Source organism: Festucalex cinctus, chromosome 6 (genome assembly GCF_051991245.1).
Source record: "Festucalex cinctus isolate MCC-2025b chromosome 6, RoL_Fcin_1.0, whole genome shotgun sequence".
Classification (NCBI taxonomy): domain Eukaryota; kingdom Metazoa; phylum Chordata; class Actinopteri; order Syngnathiformes; family Syngnathidae; genus Festucalex; species Festucalex cinctus.
The window spans coordinates 10,620,711-10,635,000 of NC_135416.1; the positions used below are offsets into that span (position 1 = coordinate 10,620,711).

A 14,290-nucleotide genomic window follows, 5' to 3' on the forward strand; every position below is an offset into this window, starting at 1 on the left:
CGTCCTCTGCTCAACAGTGCATTAAAGGCTATTTGATGCGTCTCAGTGCCTTTTCTATGCTAACGAGCACTCCTCTGTCATTTTCTGTTTGTGGTTTCTTTTCCGGAAACCGCCCCCCCCACCCGACTTCAACAACAGTTCCAGAAGCCTAACGAGTTCTCGCCGCCGTTCCGCTTTGGCACCGTGCCGAACGGGAGCACCGAGCGCAACATCCGCAACAACTACCGGGACATGCACACCTACATGACCAGCTTCCACCAGAAAAATGTGGACGAGGCCCTGTACAGTCTCAAGACCGGGTGAGGAGGGGCCAGGGGGAGCGGCTTCGGAGGGGAGGATGAATGGAGGGGGATGAAAGGGAGGGGGGAAAAAAAAAAAGAGTTTCTGTAATGATGCAATCATAAGAAAATATGATGAAGGACACCGAGGCAGGAGATCAAGAAAGGGCGAGTTTTGTGAGCAGTGTGGGTGGGCACTGACATACAGTGCAGCACAGTAGCAAACTGAAGTTATGGTGACCGCCTCACAAAAGTAACTCATAACTCATCCAATGTTTACATTGAAAATGCAAATACGATGTGACAGTGACCCTCCATTAGAGATCATACTGAATTACTGCAAGTTGGAAAGCGTCTCGTCAATGAGCTGTCAAATCACTCAGATTTGTTTTGGTTAGATCAACAAGTGTCATGTGATGACAATGTGCTATTATCAATTAAATTCAAAACTCACATCGATATGTATCATTTTTGTTGTCATCATCAGTAATTCAAATAAACTAATAAAACCGAATGAATAGAAAGTAGTGCTGTCAAAATGAAAGCGTTAGCTCATTGATTAATCACAAAAAAAAGATCACATTAGGTGATGTATAAACGTAAATTAATCACACTATTAATTTTGACCGCAGATGACAGCAGATGGTTACATTAAAGGTAGCACAGATTGTTTGAGCAATAAACAACTACATACAAGTAAAGCATTTAATAAATGTTTGCATATGACATTCATAGTTTTGGAATTTTTCATTTTAGTTAGTTTTTATTTTGTTTTGAGTTTTGTTTTTTAAATTTAGTTAATTTCAATTACTTTTCAAGGTGGTTCTATTTGTTTTTATTAGTTTTAGTTATTTAATAAATGCTTAGTTTTAGTTTAATTTTTGTTATTTTCAGTATTAGTTTTAGGTTTCTGTTTTTTTATTAGTTATTACTTGTGCACAATATTAAAAAAAAAAAAAAAACAAAAAAAAAACACCATCATCTGAAGGTGCTTTTCTACTGGCTGCTGCTAGATGACATCACTTCTGTGTGACACACTTTCAAATGTCCTTATTCCAGTTAATATCAAAATAAATCTGCTTAAAAATCACATTTAAAATCATCCCCAAAGGCCCATGCATTAAATTAATTACCAAAGACTTAAAAAAAAAGACATTTTTGCTATAGTTATAGTTAGTTTTAGTTAGTTTTGTAAACATAAAATGTAGTTTGTTAGTTTTCGTTTTTATAACAAACTTTTTGGTTTTTATTTTATTTTGTGAACAATTTTTTTTAGTTTTTGTTTTTTCATTAGTTTTAGTTAACTAAAATAACCTTGGTTCCAGTCAAAATATTGGAGGTAATTTTTTATAATTCAAATTATGCAAATAAATAACTGATTAGAAATCATTAACATTAAATGTAGAAAGAATTAACACAATAAATACAAAATAAATTTGAACAGATACGTTTTGAGATTTGAATGGTACCACGTATGGTTACTAAAACGAAATTCAATGGCCACACCTCTCAAGTACAATCTATCTACAAGTAGATCCCTGTGTTTTCTCAGTGACGAAAGGTAACAATGATATTGAAAAGTGTACAATTAAATACAAATATTGCTCTGTGATTGGACTTAGAACCAGTCCAGTGTGCACTCCGCCACTTACCCAAAGTCGTCTGAGATTGTGTTCAGCTGTCCTGTGACCTTAAAAACTACAAAAGATATGGAAAAAAGGTGAAAAGATGGATGGTTCTTCTGTTGTGCTCTGCAGCAAACTGGACGCCTTCATCTACGACGCCGCAGTGCTAAACTACATGGCGGGACGAGACGAGGGCTGCAAGCTGGTCACAATTGGCAGCGGCAAAGTCTTTGCCTCCACTGGTTACGGCATCGCCATCCAAAAAGACTCGGGCTGGAAACGAGCTGTGGACCTCGCCATCCTCATGCTGTTTGGAGACGGTGAGAAGCCTTCGACCATGATGATGTTCTACATGGTGCATATGTTAATGTTTAGTCAGACATGAAAACACACGTGGAATGCAACTTTTGTGGGAACTTGGAGTCAAAAATCACCAAATTCATTCTGATTAAGAAATGGCCATGTAGACTAAATTATCAATCAATCAATCAATGGATCACCTGTCCTCCCACTCACCAAGCAATCTTATTAGTGATGATGAGAAAAATGGGAACGCCATCTATCAAAAAGTAATCGGTAGCACAGTTCAATTAGATAAAGGGATCTCGTTTTAAACGCGTTAACACCTCTCTAAGATTGACTCATTCATGCTCATTTGCACAAACAATATTATCGTATTAAGCAAGCATTGAGGAACAATGTTCTCCACTTGATCTCTCTTTCTCCCTCTCTCTCACACGTACCAAAGAAAAACAAACCATCGGGGCAAATCCAGCAAATCTCTCTGGACGTGTCCTCCCCCCTCGGCACCCCCCCCCAGGGATATGGAAATAAGATGGACACATTTTCGGGTGGAAATACTTCTCACATGACCATGCAAAATTCCTCCCTGAGGATTGTCAAGTCCCAGCAGGCAATTTTGTTTCTCCCCTACAACAACGAATGATCAGCCTTGCATAAGCAATCCTTAATGAGGATGATCTTCTGTGGGGCGTTCAGTTAAAATAATGCAACGTGACATTTGTTCCCCATATATGAGACCTGAGCTGTTTTTGGCAACAACTAGCCACCCGAGAAAAGATGTCCCACTCACACGGCGGAGTCACCTGAGGCAAAGTCCCGCAAGATTTCACAAATCGCGAACTTCCACAAACATACTGTATCTCTTCTTCCTCCAGGTGAGATGGAGGAGTTTGAGGCTTTATGGCTGACGGGTATCTGCCACAATGAGAAGAACGAGGTTATGAGCAGTCAGCTGGATGTGGACAACATGGCGGGGGTCTTCTACATGCTCGGGGCTGCCATGGTCCTGTCACTTATCACCTTCATCTGTGAACATTTGTTCTACTGGCAGCTGCGCTTCTGCTTCATGGGCGTGTGTTCCGGAAAGCCCGGGGTCACCTTCTCTATTAGCAGGGTGAGTGTACATGTGTGTTATTTTGGATTTGACCTCGACCTGGCAGTGAGAGGCCAGCAATGCTTGTGTGGAGATTACTGACTGTTGGTGAGATAGAACTCGGGGCAATACAATGACTCGCATGGTTTTCCTGCAGAAATTCATTGAGTTGATAGAACAATCTCAGTATAGTTCTGTTGAGTGTGATATGCATATTTTCATCTTTAACTCTTTGACCGCCAAAAACATTTAATGACGTATGCTAAAATCCTAATGAGTGCCGCATGTTTTGTTTTGTTTTTGTTTTTTTTAATCAATGGGTAATACAACGTCTAAGTGGAGCACTGCCTGGTCAATGGGTTGTGGAATCAAAAGCACCCACTAACTATGGCCAGCAGATGGCAGCATTGTTTATCTTTTCAATGGGCTTATGGTGTATGAAATTACAATGAAAAATGACGAATCTGATGAAATAGAACATTTTCAACGATGACGTGAATGATCAAAGTCTTTGTCGCTTTAAATCTAATTCACAGTGTCACTAAACAAAAAATACAGTATTAGTCTCAAAGTCACTGTTGTGCAAAAAATCTTGACAAAAAGCTCGTTTTCTCTATTTTGTTTTTCTATTTTCACTCAAATTAACCATTTTTAAATGGTGATTACTAAAGAACGGAATAAGGTAGAAACACTTTTTTTTTTTTTTTTATGTTTATGTAGTCGAGAGGGAAGGGTTAGCATTGGGGTTAGGTTTAAAAATCTAATTTAAACAATTTTTATTCTACAGACAACTACCATTTGCAGAGTAGTGGCTGGCCCAGCCTATGAACATGTAATGTCTTATTTCACGGAGCAGATCAATGACATCGTTGATCGATTGGCCAAATTGAGAAATTACAACCGACCACCGATTTTTGCATGACTTAAAAAATATCCACCGATCCCGATCCAGCCGATCAGATAGATGTAAAGTCGAACACAAATAAAATGAATTTAGTTCCGTATAATAGAACCAACGAAATGAAAGTAAAACTTATGTTGCAACAAGTACAGTTTATCCAATAAATTATTTAAGAAATTGTAATTGTTGAAATTGTGTATGTAGTTTGTTTATACTTACAATACTAAACCTTAACATGTAACACTAACTCACACTAACCCTCTTATTAATTCTAACCTTACCACAGATCATATACTGTTTTGTTTACATTGTCTTTATTTGATTACAACCAAATGAATTAAAAAACAAAACAAAACCTTGAGCTAATCCATTCATCTACACTAAGACAGTAGAACGGAGTCTAGCACTAGCATCTAATATCTAGCGTTATTGTTTGGCCTTGGGGCAGGTTTATGCTCTATCAGGTGCTATTGTAGTTGCATTATTAAATTCAGATTTATGTTTCTCCCTGGCGTTTTACAGTTAAGTGGCAAAGACATGGTTAGAAGCTAAAGAATCCAAGAAAAACTCACGTCTACATATGAGCCCGGCACATATTAGTGAATAAAGACAACATAAATCCAGGTTATTCTGGTTATGACAGAAATCAAGTAAACATTGAAACAAAATGGACCCGTGATGTGACACGTTTGCAGCTACTGATCTAAAAAGTCTGTCGGAAGAGTTGAGAGTACTTTACAGTGTTTCTTTGACGAGTCATTTAACAAGGTGTCTTAGTGTTATTGCAGGCTGTTCCGTTCCCCAGAAATAGCCATTTGAGGGGTAATTCATTAGCATAATGTTACCTTTTCAGCGAGACGGTTGTTGCACGTAAATGTTCTCGGCTATCATTTGTCAAACAAAAGGACACCAGTGTTTATCTGTTGGTGTGCGATCTGAAGTAGGTTTTTAATTGTCATTTTGTTTAACGCCCACTCGCACTGACCTGATAATGGCCGAACTGGCGTTGAGCATTTGGACAATTTCTTTTGTCTGGTGGCCATATGCAGTGTGAAGCCTCAAATCTGCCTTCATTGCTTTTTAATTAAAGTGGGATATTTTTCAAGAAGTGCACGGTTGGGTCTTTTATCTATGCTGTTAAAATCATTTGATTTTTAGAGGTTAAGCATGCTTAATACCCATTTGATAAACATTGCAATGTATTTACGGTAATCTTCATCCATATCTGGTTTCGCAATTATGTCAAAAATGATAAAGGATGACAATTAGAATTAGTAGCAAGACAAAGAGTAGACAGGAAGAGACCCTGGTGTGTCTGTAACTTCTACTCTGTTACATTTCAGAGCAGCCATAGTAGCTCTAGATGTAGCGAGATCCGATCAAACGTTCCCAACTGCAGCAGCCGCCGTTCACCTAAGCAACTAGAAAATGAGATAAAACACACACACAAGAAGGATAAAGAAAACTGTGCTGATGTCAGGTATTCCTGATTGATGTAGACTATACTGTACATCCTGTAGCCTACAATAGCTCACTCACAAATGAAATGCCTTTTGAGCGAACTGTTTAGCATCCAGACAGAAAACTGAAGTGAATGTCTGTCGGTAAATGTTGTAATATGCATGCCAGGCCAGTAGTTGGCGACCTCTCTTGTAAAGACACGTGCACATCCACAACAGCTGCAACTTATCCAAAACTGTCTATGATTGCTCTTAAACTGCGTATAGGCGACCGTGATTTTTTTTTTTTTTAAATGCAAAAATATTGTATAAATGGTCCCGGCAGAGCTACCAATTCTCTCATACACTTGACTTCACGCTCAACTGCTTACACTTCTCAAGAATTAAGATTTAACCAAGCAGTCATGACAGGTACTTTCACTAATCCCTGTCTAAATGATGAAGTCTTTGGTACTAGACACCATTTTCCATTCCTTTTATTGTTCTCACTTTTCTTCCTTCTCCTTCCACTTCATCTCTCTTACCCTTCCTGCCTCCTTTCCCTTTACCTGCCTGCCCATCTCCAATTCCCATACTCCAGGGTATCTACAGCTGCATACACGGAGTACAAATTGAGGAAAACAAATCAACCATAGACTCGCCTTCATCAAGCATAAAGAAGAACATGAACAATACCCACTCGAACATCTTGAGGTTGCTCCGCACTGCCAAAGACATGACTGCAGTGCCAGGTATTAATGGCTCACCGCACGCGGCCCTGGAGTACAACCACGGTGGCCGTGAATCAGCCATCTATGACATTCAGGAGCACAGACGCAGCCTGGTAGGGCATCCGGCAGACTGCAAGTCAGCACCACCGTATATACAAGAGGACAACATGTTCACTGACTACATCAGCGAGGTGGAGAGGACTTTTGGGAACTTGCCCCTGAAGGACAACAACTTGTACCAGGACCATTACCGGCACCACCACCCAGTCCCGGCTTTGGGTATGTCCGGCCCCCCTCCTAATAGACCGCGTAGCTTAGGCAGCGCTAGCTCATTGGAAGGGGGCATGTTCGATTGTGAAAGTTTAGGGGGAGGAGTAGCACCCATCTTCACCACCCAGCCCCGCCCCTCCATGACTCACAGGAATACCAATAAGTTTGACCTGATTGCAGGTCACCCCTCCGCGGATTCCAACCAAGTTGGGTTCAAGGGATGCAATGTATATGGGAGGTTTTCGTTCAAAGGAGGCGCATCCAGCACGGGGCTCATCGGGGGTCACGAGAGGTACTGCGGGGGAGGCGGGGGCGGGGGAGGCTCAGGGGGTGACGATGGAAACATCCGCTCCGACGTGTCGGATATCTCCACTCACACCGTCACCTACGGCAACCTGGAGGGCGCCAAGCGCCATAAACAGTACAGGGACAGCCTGAAAAAGAGGCCGGCCTCTGCCAAGTGCAGACGGGAGCAGGACGAGATAGAGCTGAGCGGCTTCAGGAGGAGACCCCACCACCACACCGTCCACCACCACTTCCCTCACGGGCCCTTGGCACACCGCACCATCTCACCTCCCCTGGAGCGGAAGCGAGGAGGGGGTAATGCTTCGCCTTACTTATTCCGCAAAGACAAAGAGAACTTGAGGGAATTCTACGCGGACCAATTCCGCTCTAAGGAGGGCAAGTGGGAGCAAGAGGGTGGAAGTGGAGGAAGTGGTGTGGGCGTTGGTAGCGGTGGCGGTATCTGTAAAAGCTTAGTTCCCGTGGAAGACTTTCTCAAAGGTAAAACCAAGAAGCAGGACTCGAAAGGCGGGCTTGGTTCCGTGTCGGCCGGTCAGCAGGCCCACACCTGCTGGGAGAAGGGCGTTTCCGGACTGGGAGGAGGCGGCATAGCTGGAGGTGACTGGGAGTGTCGTAACTGCCACAGCGTGTGTCACCACAGCGGAGGTGTAGGCGGCTCGTGCCCAGCTAGTGGAATTGGGGCGAGCGCCGTTCGCCCCAACTCTGCTAGCTGCAAGCGCTGCGACTCGTGTAAGATTCAGCCGAGCAACCTCTACAACATCAGCGAGGATAACAACGTAGTGTTTGCTGCGGGCAAGAGCAACATGGGAGCAGGCCAAACGCCGACTCAGAGCAGGAAGCTCGGGCCGGGTGGGCGGGTCTTACGGAGGCAGCATTCTTATGACACATTCGTAGACCTGCAGAGGGAGGGGTCAGGCCGCATGGGAGGGGTTGGCGGGGGCGTTGGGGGTCAGTTTGCCCAGCCCCGAAGCGTGAGCCTTAAAGACAAAGACCGCTACATGGAAGGCCCCAGTCCTTATGCTCAGATGTTTGAGAGGTACGCAGGGGAACGAGAGTCTCCCATGTTTGGAGGGATAGGCGGAGACAGGGCTAAAGGAGGCTCCTCCTTTAGTTTGTTTCGCGGAGGCGAAGGTGGGTTGCATCGGCGGTCCGTGGGCGAGCGAGACCTAAGAGAAAGGGACAGGGCTATGATGGGAGGTGGGAGCGGCGGTGGTGGTGGCAGAGGCGCCGGGACTTACTCCTTGTCTAAATCTCTCTACCCAGATAAGGTGAACCAGAACCCCTTCATCCCAACCTTCGGCGATGACCAGTGTCTTTTACACGGTGCCAAACCCTACTACATGAAAAAGCCACAGACGCAGCAACAGCAGCAGCAGCTACTCAACAACAGCCGTGGAGGAGGGGACTTCCGGGGCTCCATGGGGACCGCTTCTTATTTGCCTGCGTCGGCCACGGCTGGGGTGATGTCCAATGTGGCCCCCAGGTTCCCCAAAGATCTGTGTCTGGGCGGGGTGGGCGGTCCCATGGGCAACCACCTGGGGGTCAACAAGCTCATGCCTGGCAGCCGGGACACGTTAGGGTTGGGGCAAAGACCCTTCAATGGTGCGAGCAACGGACACGTCTATGAAAAGCTCTCCAGCATAGAGTCGGACGTCTGAAGGGGAGATGCCACAAAGTGGGTGAAGACAAATGCAGAAAACTGGAAAACCACACCGAACAACAACCACAAAAAAAACAGCGCAGTGCAATGGCCTCTTTGTGCGAAGAGAAGGTGACGACACGAGTGGGTTTTGTTCTCACGCCGCTAATCGCAACAATCTGGACGATGTGCGACGGCCGCTCAAAGCCGGACTGTGGTCGAGTCCCGCGGACGGCAAGTGAGGATTGTGGTGCTGGGAAGGAGGTAGGGAAAGACAGACGGAGGAGGGGGATGTGCCCTGCTCTCTTTATAAGCTCATCGTTCCAAAACAACATTTTTCTTTCACAACGGTATTACAATCATGAATGAGAAATCAACACTGCTGAAGTAACAGGGTAAATTAACAATAATTGTACCAATAGTGTTAATATTATTACTGAATATTACTCAAGTGTTTCAAGATGATTGGTTTGTTTTTCAATTTTATTTACTCAAGTAGTGTTTGTATGATGTTGATTGTTTCTTAGCTGACCAACTTCACAGGAGACTTGTGGACCACTTTGAATATTTGGGAGGGGGGGTGGGGGGCTCCTGTCATTTTGGATTCTTCTTTGCAATGAATTATTTCTTCATATTTGATTTATTTATTTACTTTTCAAATTTTTTGAGTATTGTGATGTGTATGTGGCAAAAAGGCATGACTTGCTAAGTACAATGTACTTTTTGGCTTACTTTTTTCAAAGGTCTTTTTTCCTACTGCTGAAGCCTACGTCATCATACTGATTTGCACTTCCATCTCGCTTGCTTGCGCTCTGCTCAGCAGTACCAAAAGGGTCTCACATTTCCAGCTGGATGTGCCTTAAAGGATTGATGTTAATTTTTTTGCCTCCAGACAATTGGTTCCTTAATTTCAGGGCAAAAATCTGCTGGAATTTATCACAAAAGTTGCGTGTCAAAGAAAGTTGTGACGATGACAAACTTTCAAGGCAGCACTAAGATGTCAGATGTTTCAAAAACAAACAGAGAAATGTTGCAGCAGAGGAAGCCTGCATTTTTACACACACCCTCCAAAACAATAAAATGGTAGTTATAATTTATGAGCCAGTGTGCCAGAAAAATAAACATTCCTCTCTGCTGCAAAAACTGACACTGTTATTGACCATGTTTTCCCCATCAAATTAATTTGAGCACAACTGATTGTTGCTTTTATTTCCACTGGCCATGGCTCTTGTGGTGTTCAGGACCAAATAGATTCCGAGTGAGCAGCTCTGCATGTTTGTTTTAATTTATTTATTACATTTAAGGCTATAACAACTGTATTTCGTGGTTACATTTGAGTGAATTAACATGAGTGGAACACTCTTTTTGGAAAGATAATATCAACAATTTTACAACTAAATATTACTTCAAGTCCTTAATGATCAACAAGGGATTGTTATAAGCCATAACAAATATTTTAATGTTATTTTCATAAAAGAAAGGATTAAAATCTGAACACACAGTACAGCTGGAAACTGTTTTATCTGCAATTTTAAGGAATAGGTTGACATTTGGGTCAAGTACTTTTTGTTCAAGTTATAGGAAAAGAGAAATACTCAAAATATGAAGCTAAACAAGCTTCCTGAGAAAACTGTAAGGCAGTCAATCCATCTCATTTTGAATAGATAATACAAACTTGACAAATTAACGTGTCAACCTTAAGTCAACCTTAAACATTTCTTGACAATAATATGTTATATGTGACCTCACTAATCTAAACATGACATTCTGATTAATATTACATTTGCGGAATATGAGTTACGGAGAAAAATCCAGCCATTTTTAGCCATCTCAGGGGGAGGCCATTTTGCCACTTGCTGTCGACTGATGATGACATCACAGTTGCTCAGAGCTCAGGCAATGACCAATCACAGCTCACCTGTTTTCTGAAGCTGAGCTGTGATTGGTTGTTACCTGAGACCTGAGCAACATTGATGTCATCTTCAGTCGACAGCAAGTGGCAAGATGGCCGCCCCCTGAGATGGATAAAAATGGCTGGATTTTGCTGCTTAACTCATATTGCACTAATGCAATATTAACCATTAGGCTAGTGGGGCTGCATAGTACATAAAAGGGGCTTTAAATTAAATGTTTTTGAGGGCTAAAACAGTATGTTTGTAGACGCTGTTACCAATATTTTTGCAGGTTTGACACCTGTAGACCATTTTGGGTTGTCTTGAACTTTGCACTTTCCCCCCTTAAAAAGTTAAACAGTTTCCGTAGATATATACTGTTACAATTCCCAAAAAAAAAGTGGAACTTCCAAAGTCAAACAATCTAGTCTGACACTGAAATCAAATACGCATGTTTCATTTATCTGCTGACTACCTATATAGAGCCATAGCCCATTTTGAATTTGAAGCATTTAGAACCCTTTTGAACTCTATTGCAAACCAAAACAGCAGCACCTAGTGAAACATGCAAGCAGTCTCTTGCATTGGTCTAAGTATGGCAATTTTGAAATGAGCAACTTGTTTTGTAATATGTGGGGTCCTAAAAATTGTACAAATAATTTATTTGTGCTTTTGCATATTTAGGAAAATTCTACAGCATATAAACCAATTTATTTGTAATATGGCAGTAGGGTTATTATAGTTTTGGAATTTTTCATTTTAGTTTTTATTAGTTTTCAGGGTGGCTCTGTTAGTTTTTATTGGTTTAGTTCTTTAAAAAATGCTTAGTTTTAGTTTAGTTTGTTAGTTTCAGTATTAGTATTAGTTTTTTTGTTTTTTTTTAAATGTGTATTACTTGTGCACAATATTTAAAAAACACTATGGGAGCAACGTCATCTGAAGGTGCTTTTCTATTGGCTGCTGCTAGATGACATCGCTTCTGTGTGACATACTTTCAAACGTCATTATTCTGGTTTATATCAAAATAAATCTACTAAAAATCACATTTAAAATCATCCCCAAAGACTTATGCATTAAATCAATTACCAAACACTAAAATGAAGGACGTGTTTGCTATAATTGTAGTTATATTTGTAAACATAAAATATAATTTCAGTTAGTTTTCGTTTTATTGAAAAGCATTTTCGTTTTTATTTTAGTTGGGTCACAATGTTTTTTTAATTTTAGTTTTAGTTTTTTCATTAGTTTTAGTTAACAAACAACTTTTAATGGCACCTGTTTTTCGATACCCTCCCTTCTTACTTTGACCATCTCCAAACATTTTCGTTTTTGTTAATTTATTTGAACTGAGTCAAATGCCATTATTAGCATATGCCGCGGGCCACTGAAAAATGGACGGCGGACTGCAAATGGCCCCCGGGCCGTAGTTTGGACACCACTGGACTAACACAATCACGCCACAAAATAAGAAGCCTCAGTCATATCACAGTTTTTGATTCAACATCAAGCCGAGTTTGACTTTGGTGGTTCCACTATTGCTAATCCTCTTCATGTCGAATTCCCTCATTGTGAAGTCCCCTCAAAATGCATATTTTTTCATGCCAAATTGAAATATGGAGAATACAATAGAGTGAATGGTTTCCTGTCCACCCCATTTAAAAATTGAGAGCAACTTGGTTGACAAGTCAGTATGTATGATAATAAGCGTTTGCATGTATGCGCTTTTCTTTCTTTCTGCTTTTACAATTTTAACTTTAAGCCCAACGACTGGGTGTTTTTTTTTTTTCAAAGCTTAGCTTTTCGAGATGTCATTGGTACTGATCGGTGTTAGTGCAGGTGTGTGTATGCGTGCTGCGCGTGTGCTTGTCCTTGCCAGAGAAAACACCGATCTAACAACACCAAAATCAAAAGTGAATACTGCCAAGTCACCAAGACATCCAATGATTCACGGTCGTGTTGGCTCAATGTTCTTGAACAAGTTGGAGGTTTTGCTCACAGTCACTGAAGAAGCCTTTTTCATACTTTTCCTCTTTTTCTCCTTTAAAAAAAAAAAGAATCTCAGTACATGATTTCTGTTGTCGTACGTGCCTGAATTTGTACGCTTGATTACCTCTGTGTGTGCGCGACACAGCGTGAGTGAGGAATACACACTTCTTTTATATGTACTATACAACTCCATGTAAATAGAAACACTCATGGATTTTTGATATATAAAAAAAAAATACTGTATAAAATGGCAGAGAAAAAGGTCTATTTGGGATCAATTTTTGATTCGTAGGTGCCCCTCACAAAATTTTGTAACTACTTCAAGATGTGCAATTTGTTTCTAATGACACGTTTGCTGGGTTTGTTTTGACCTGATCCAAGACAGACCTCGGGTTTCTGGAGAACGTCTGCACCGACTGCTCTATGGGAAGCACAATCTCGTTCCTTATTTTTTTTTGTTCCTCTTCAGTTTGGGCCTCAGACGATCAAACACCATCCCAGAGCTGTACAGATTGTGAAAAATGTACATACAACTCCAAATCTTGTTCACCCTCACTTTTTTTTGTATGCAAATGAATTACTTGTGTGGAGAAAGTATTTCAGATTTGATGGAATATTTAGTAATATTTGAACAATGAGATTAAAACACACACAGTTGATGTGCAAATTAAGTGCTGAGAAATATTATTCTTCTGTCTCTTTGGAATAAAAGTGTTGAGTATTAATAAAAAAGAAAATGAAATCTCACAATGCTTGTCACCTCATTTCAACATGTCGTAACCTTATTTTCTATTGGGTTTAGGTCTGGGGTCTGGACAAAGGACATTTTCTTCTGGTGGAGCCGTTGTTTTGTTGATTTGGATGTGTCTACACAATATCTTGGTTGAGAGTAATAAGTAAGTAAAATTTCAGATGTGATATTCAAAAGTACATTATTGTTTAGATATTATGGTGTCTATTTTCATGAAAACTGGCTCATCTTTAATCTTAATTATAGTGCATTTGGGAATGGGAATGATTTGAATTGGAATGAGAGATGAATGTGTTAATATTAAAGCTAAGATGCTAACTGACTGGATGATAACTCCTATTTGGACATTGAGACAACTCCAGGAAGTGTTTCTACAAGGGCAACAGGTTTGTTTGTTTTCTTTTGCTCATCATCTAATGATACAGATATGAGTTTTGAGACCTCAAAAATACAGCAAGTTCAGAATTTGTAACGCTGTTGTAAAACTACATACGCAAAGGATGCTCAGATCAAAGCGCTCCAAAAACACCCCCTTGTTCCTCAGATGTGCTTTCTTCTGAAAACCTTGTCCAGCAACAGGGGATATATAAAGAAGCAGCAGGTTTTAACATGTACCAGTGCCTGCCTGCCTGCCTACCGTATGTGGGCAGATCTTTACATCTTCTGGCACACAACACGCTCACTGAACTAATCCCCTATCGTCAGTTTACATCTTGTTTGTATTTTTTTAGAAGTAACAATCCCTCCACCGGCGTCTGCTTCTACTCACTTGTTCTCTCCCAACATTATCAGGCCGACAAGCTCGGCGTGCATTGCAACACATGTAACTACTTCTTGACAATTAACTGTTACCTAGCAACTGGCTCTTTTTCCAGAGATGGCAGCGGAAGGGGTGGAGGGTGGTGGAGAGAAAGAGAGATTTTAAACAGTATTCCCACAGCATCTTAACTGGATCGGATGCAACAATGCGTTGACAATAGCAAAACCAAAATGGAAAGCACAGCCTGATCTTCACGCCCACATGTGGCAGCGTGCACAGGAGAGAGGAGGAGGAAGAGGAGAGGGTGCTACGTGCTGCT

The 14,290-nt window shown here is 41.4% G+C and overlaps 1 protein-coding gene across 6 annotated transcripts in view; it reads left to right on the forward strand.

Annotated features, from left to right (window-relative positions):
* Positions 1-14,290, forward strand: part of grin2bb (glutamate receptor, ionotropic, N-methyl D-aspartate 2B, genome duplicate b) — a 118,589-nt gene that overhangs the window by 94,727 nt on the left and 9,572 nt on the right. For 3 of the 6 annotated variants that reach the window (XM_077523115.1, XM_077523116.1, XM_077523117.1), the window contains 4 exons: positions 139-299; positions 2,036-2,223; positions 3,082-3,320; positions 6,241-11,073. In XM_077523115.1, the coding sequence (XP_077379241.1) occupies positions 139-299; positions 2,036-2,223; positions 3,082-3,320; positions 6,241-8,601 (2,949 nt within the window). In that variant the 3' untranslated portion in view covers positions 8,602-11,073. Of the gene's footprint in view, positions 1-138; positions 300-2,035; positions 2,224-3,081; positions 3,321-6,240; positions 11,074-13,262; positions 13,357-14,290 lie in introns of those variants that run through there. The other 3 variants (XR_013283798.1, XM_077523118.1, XM_077523119.1) reach the window with 3 other exon arrangements.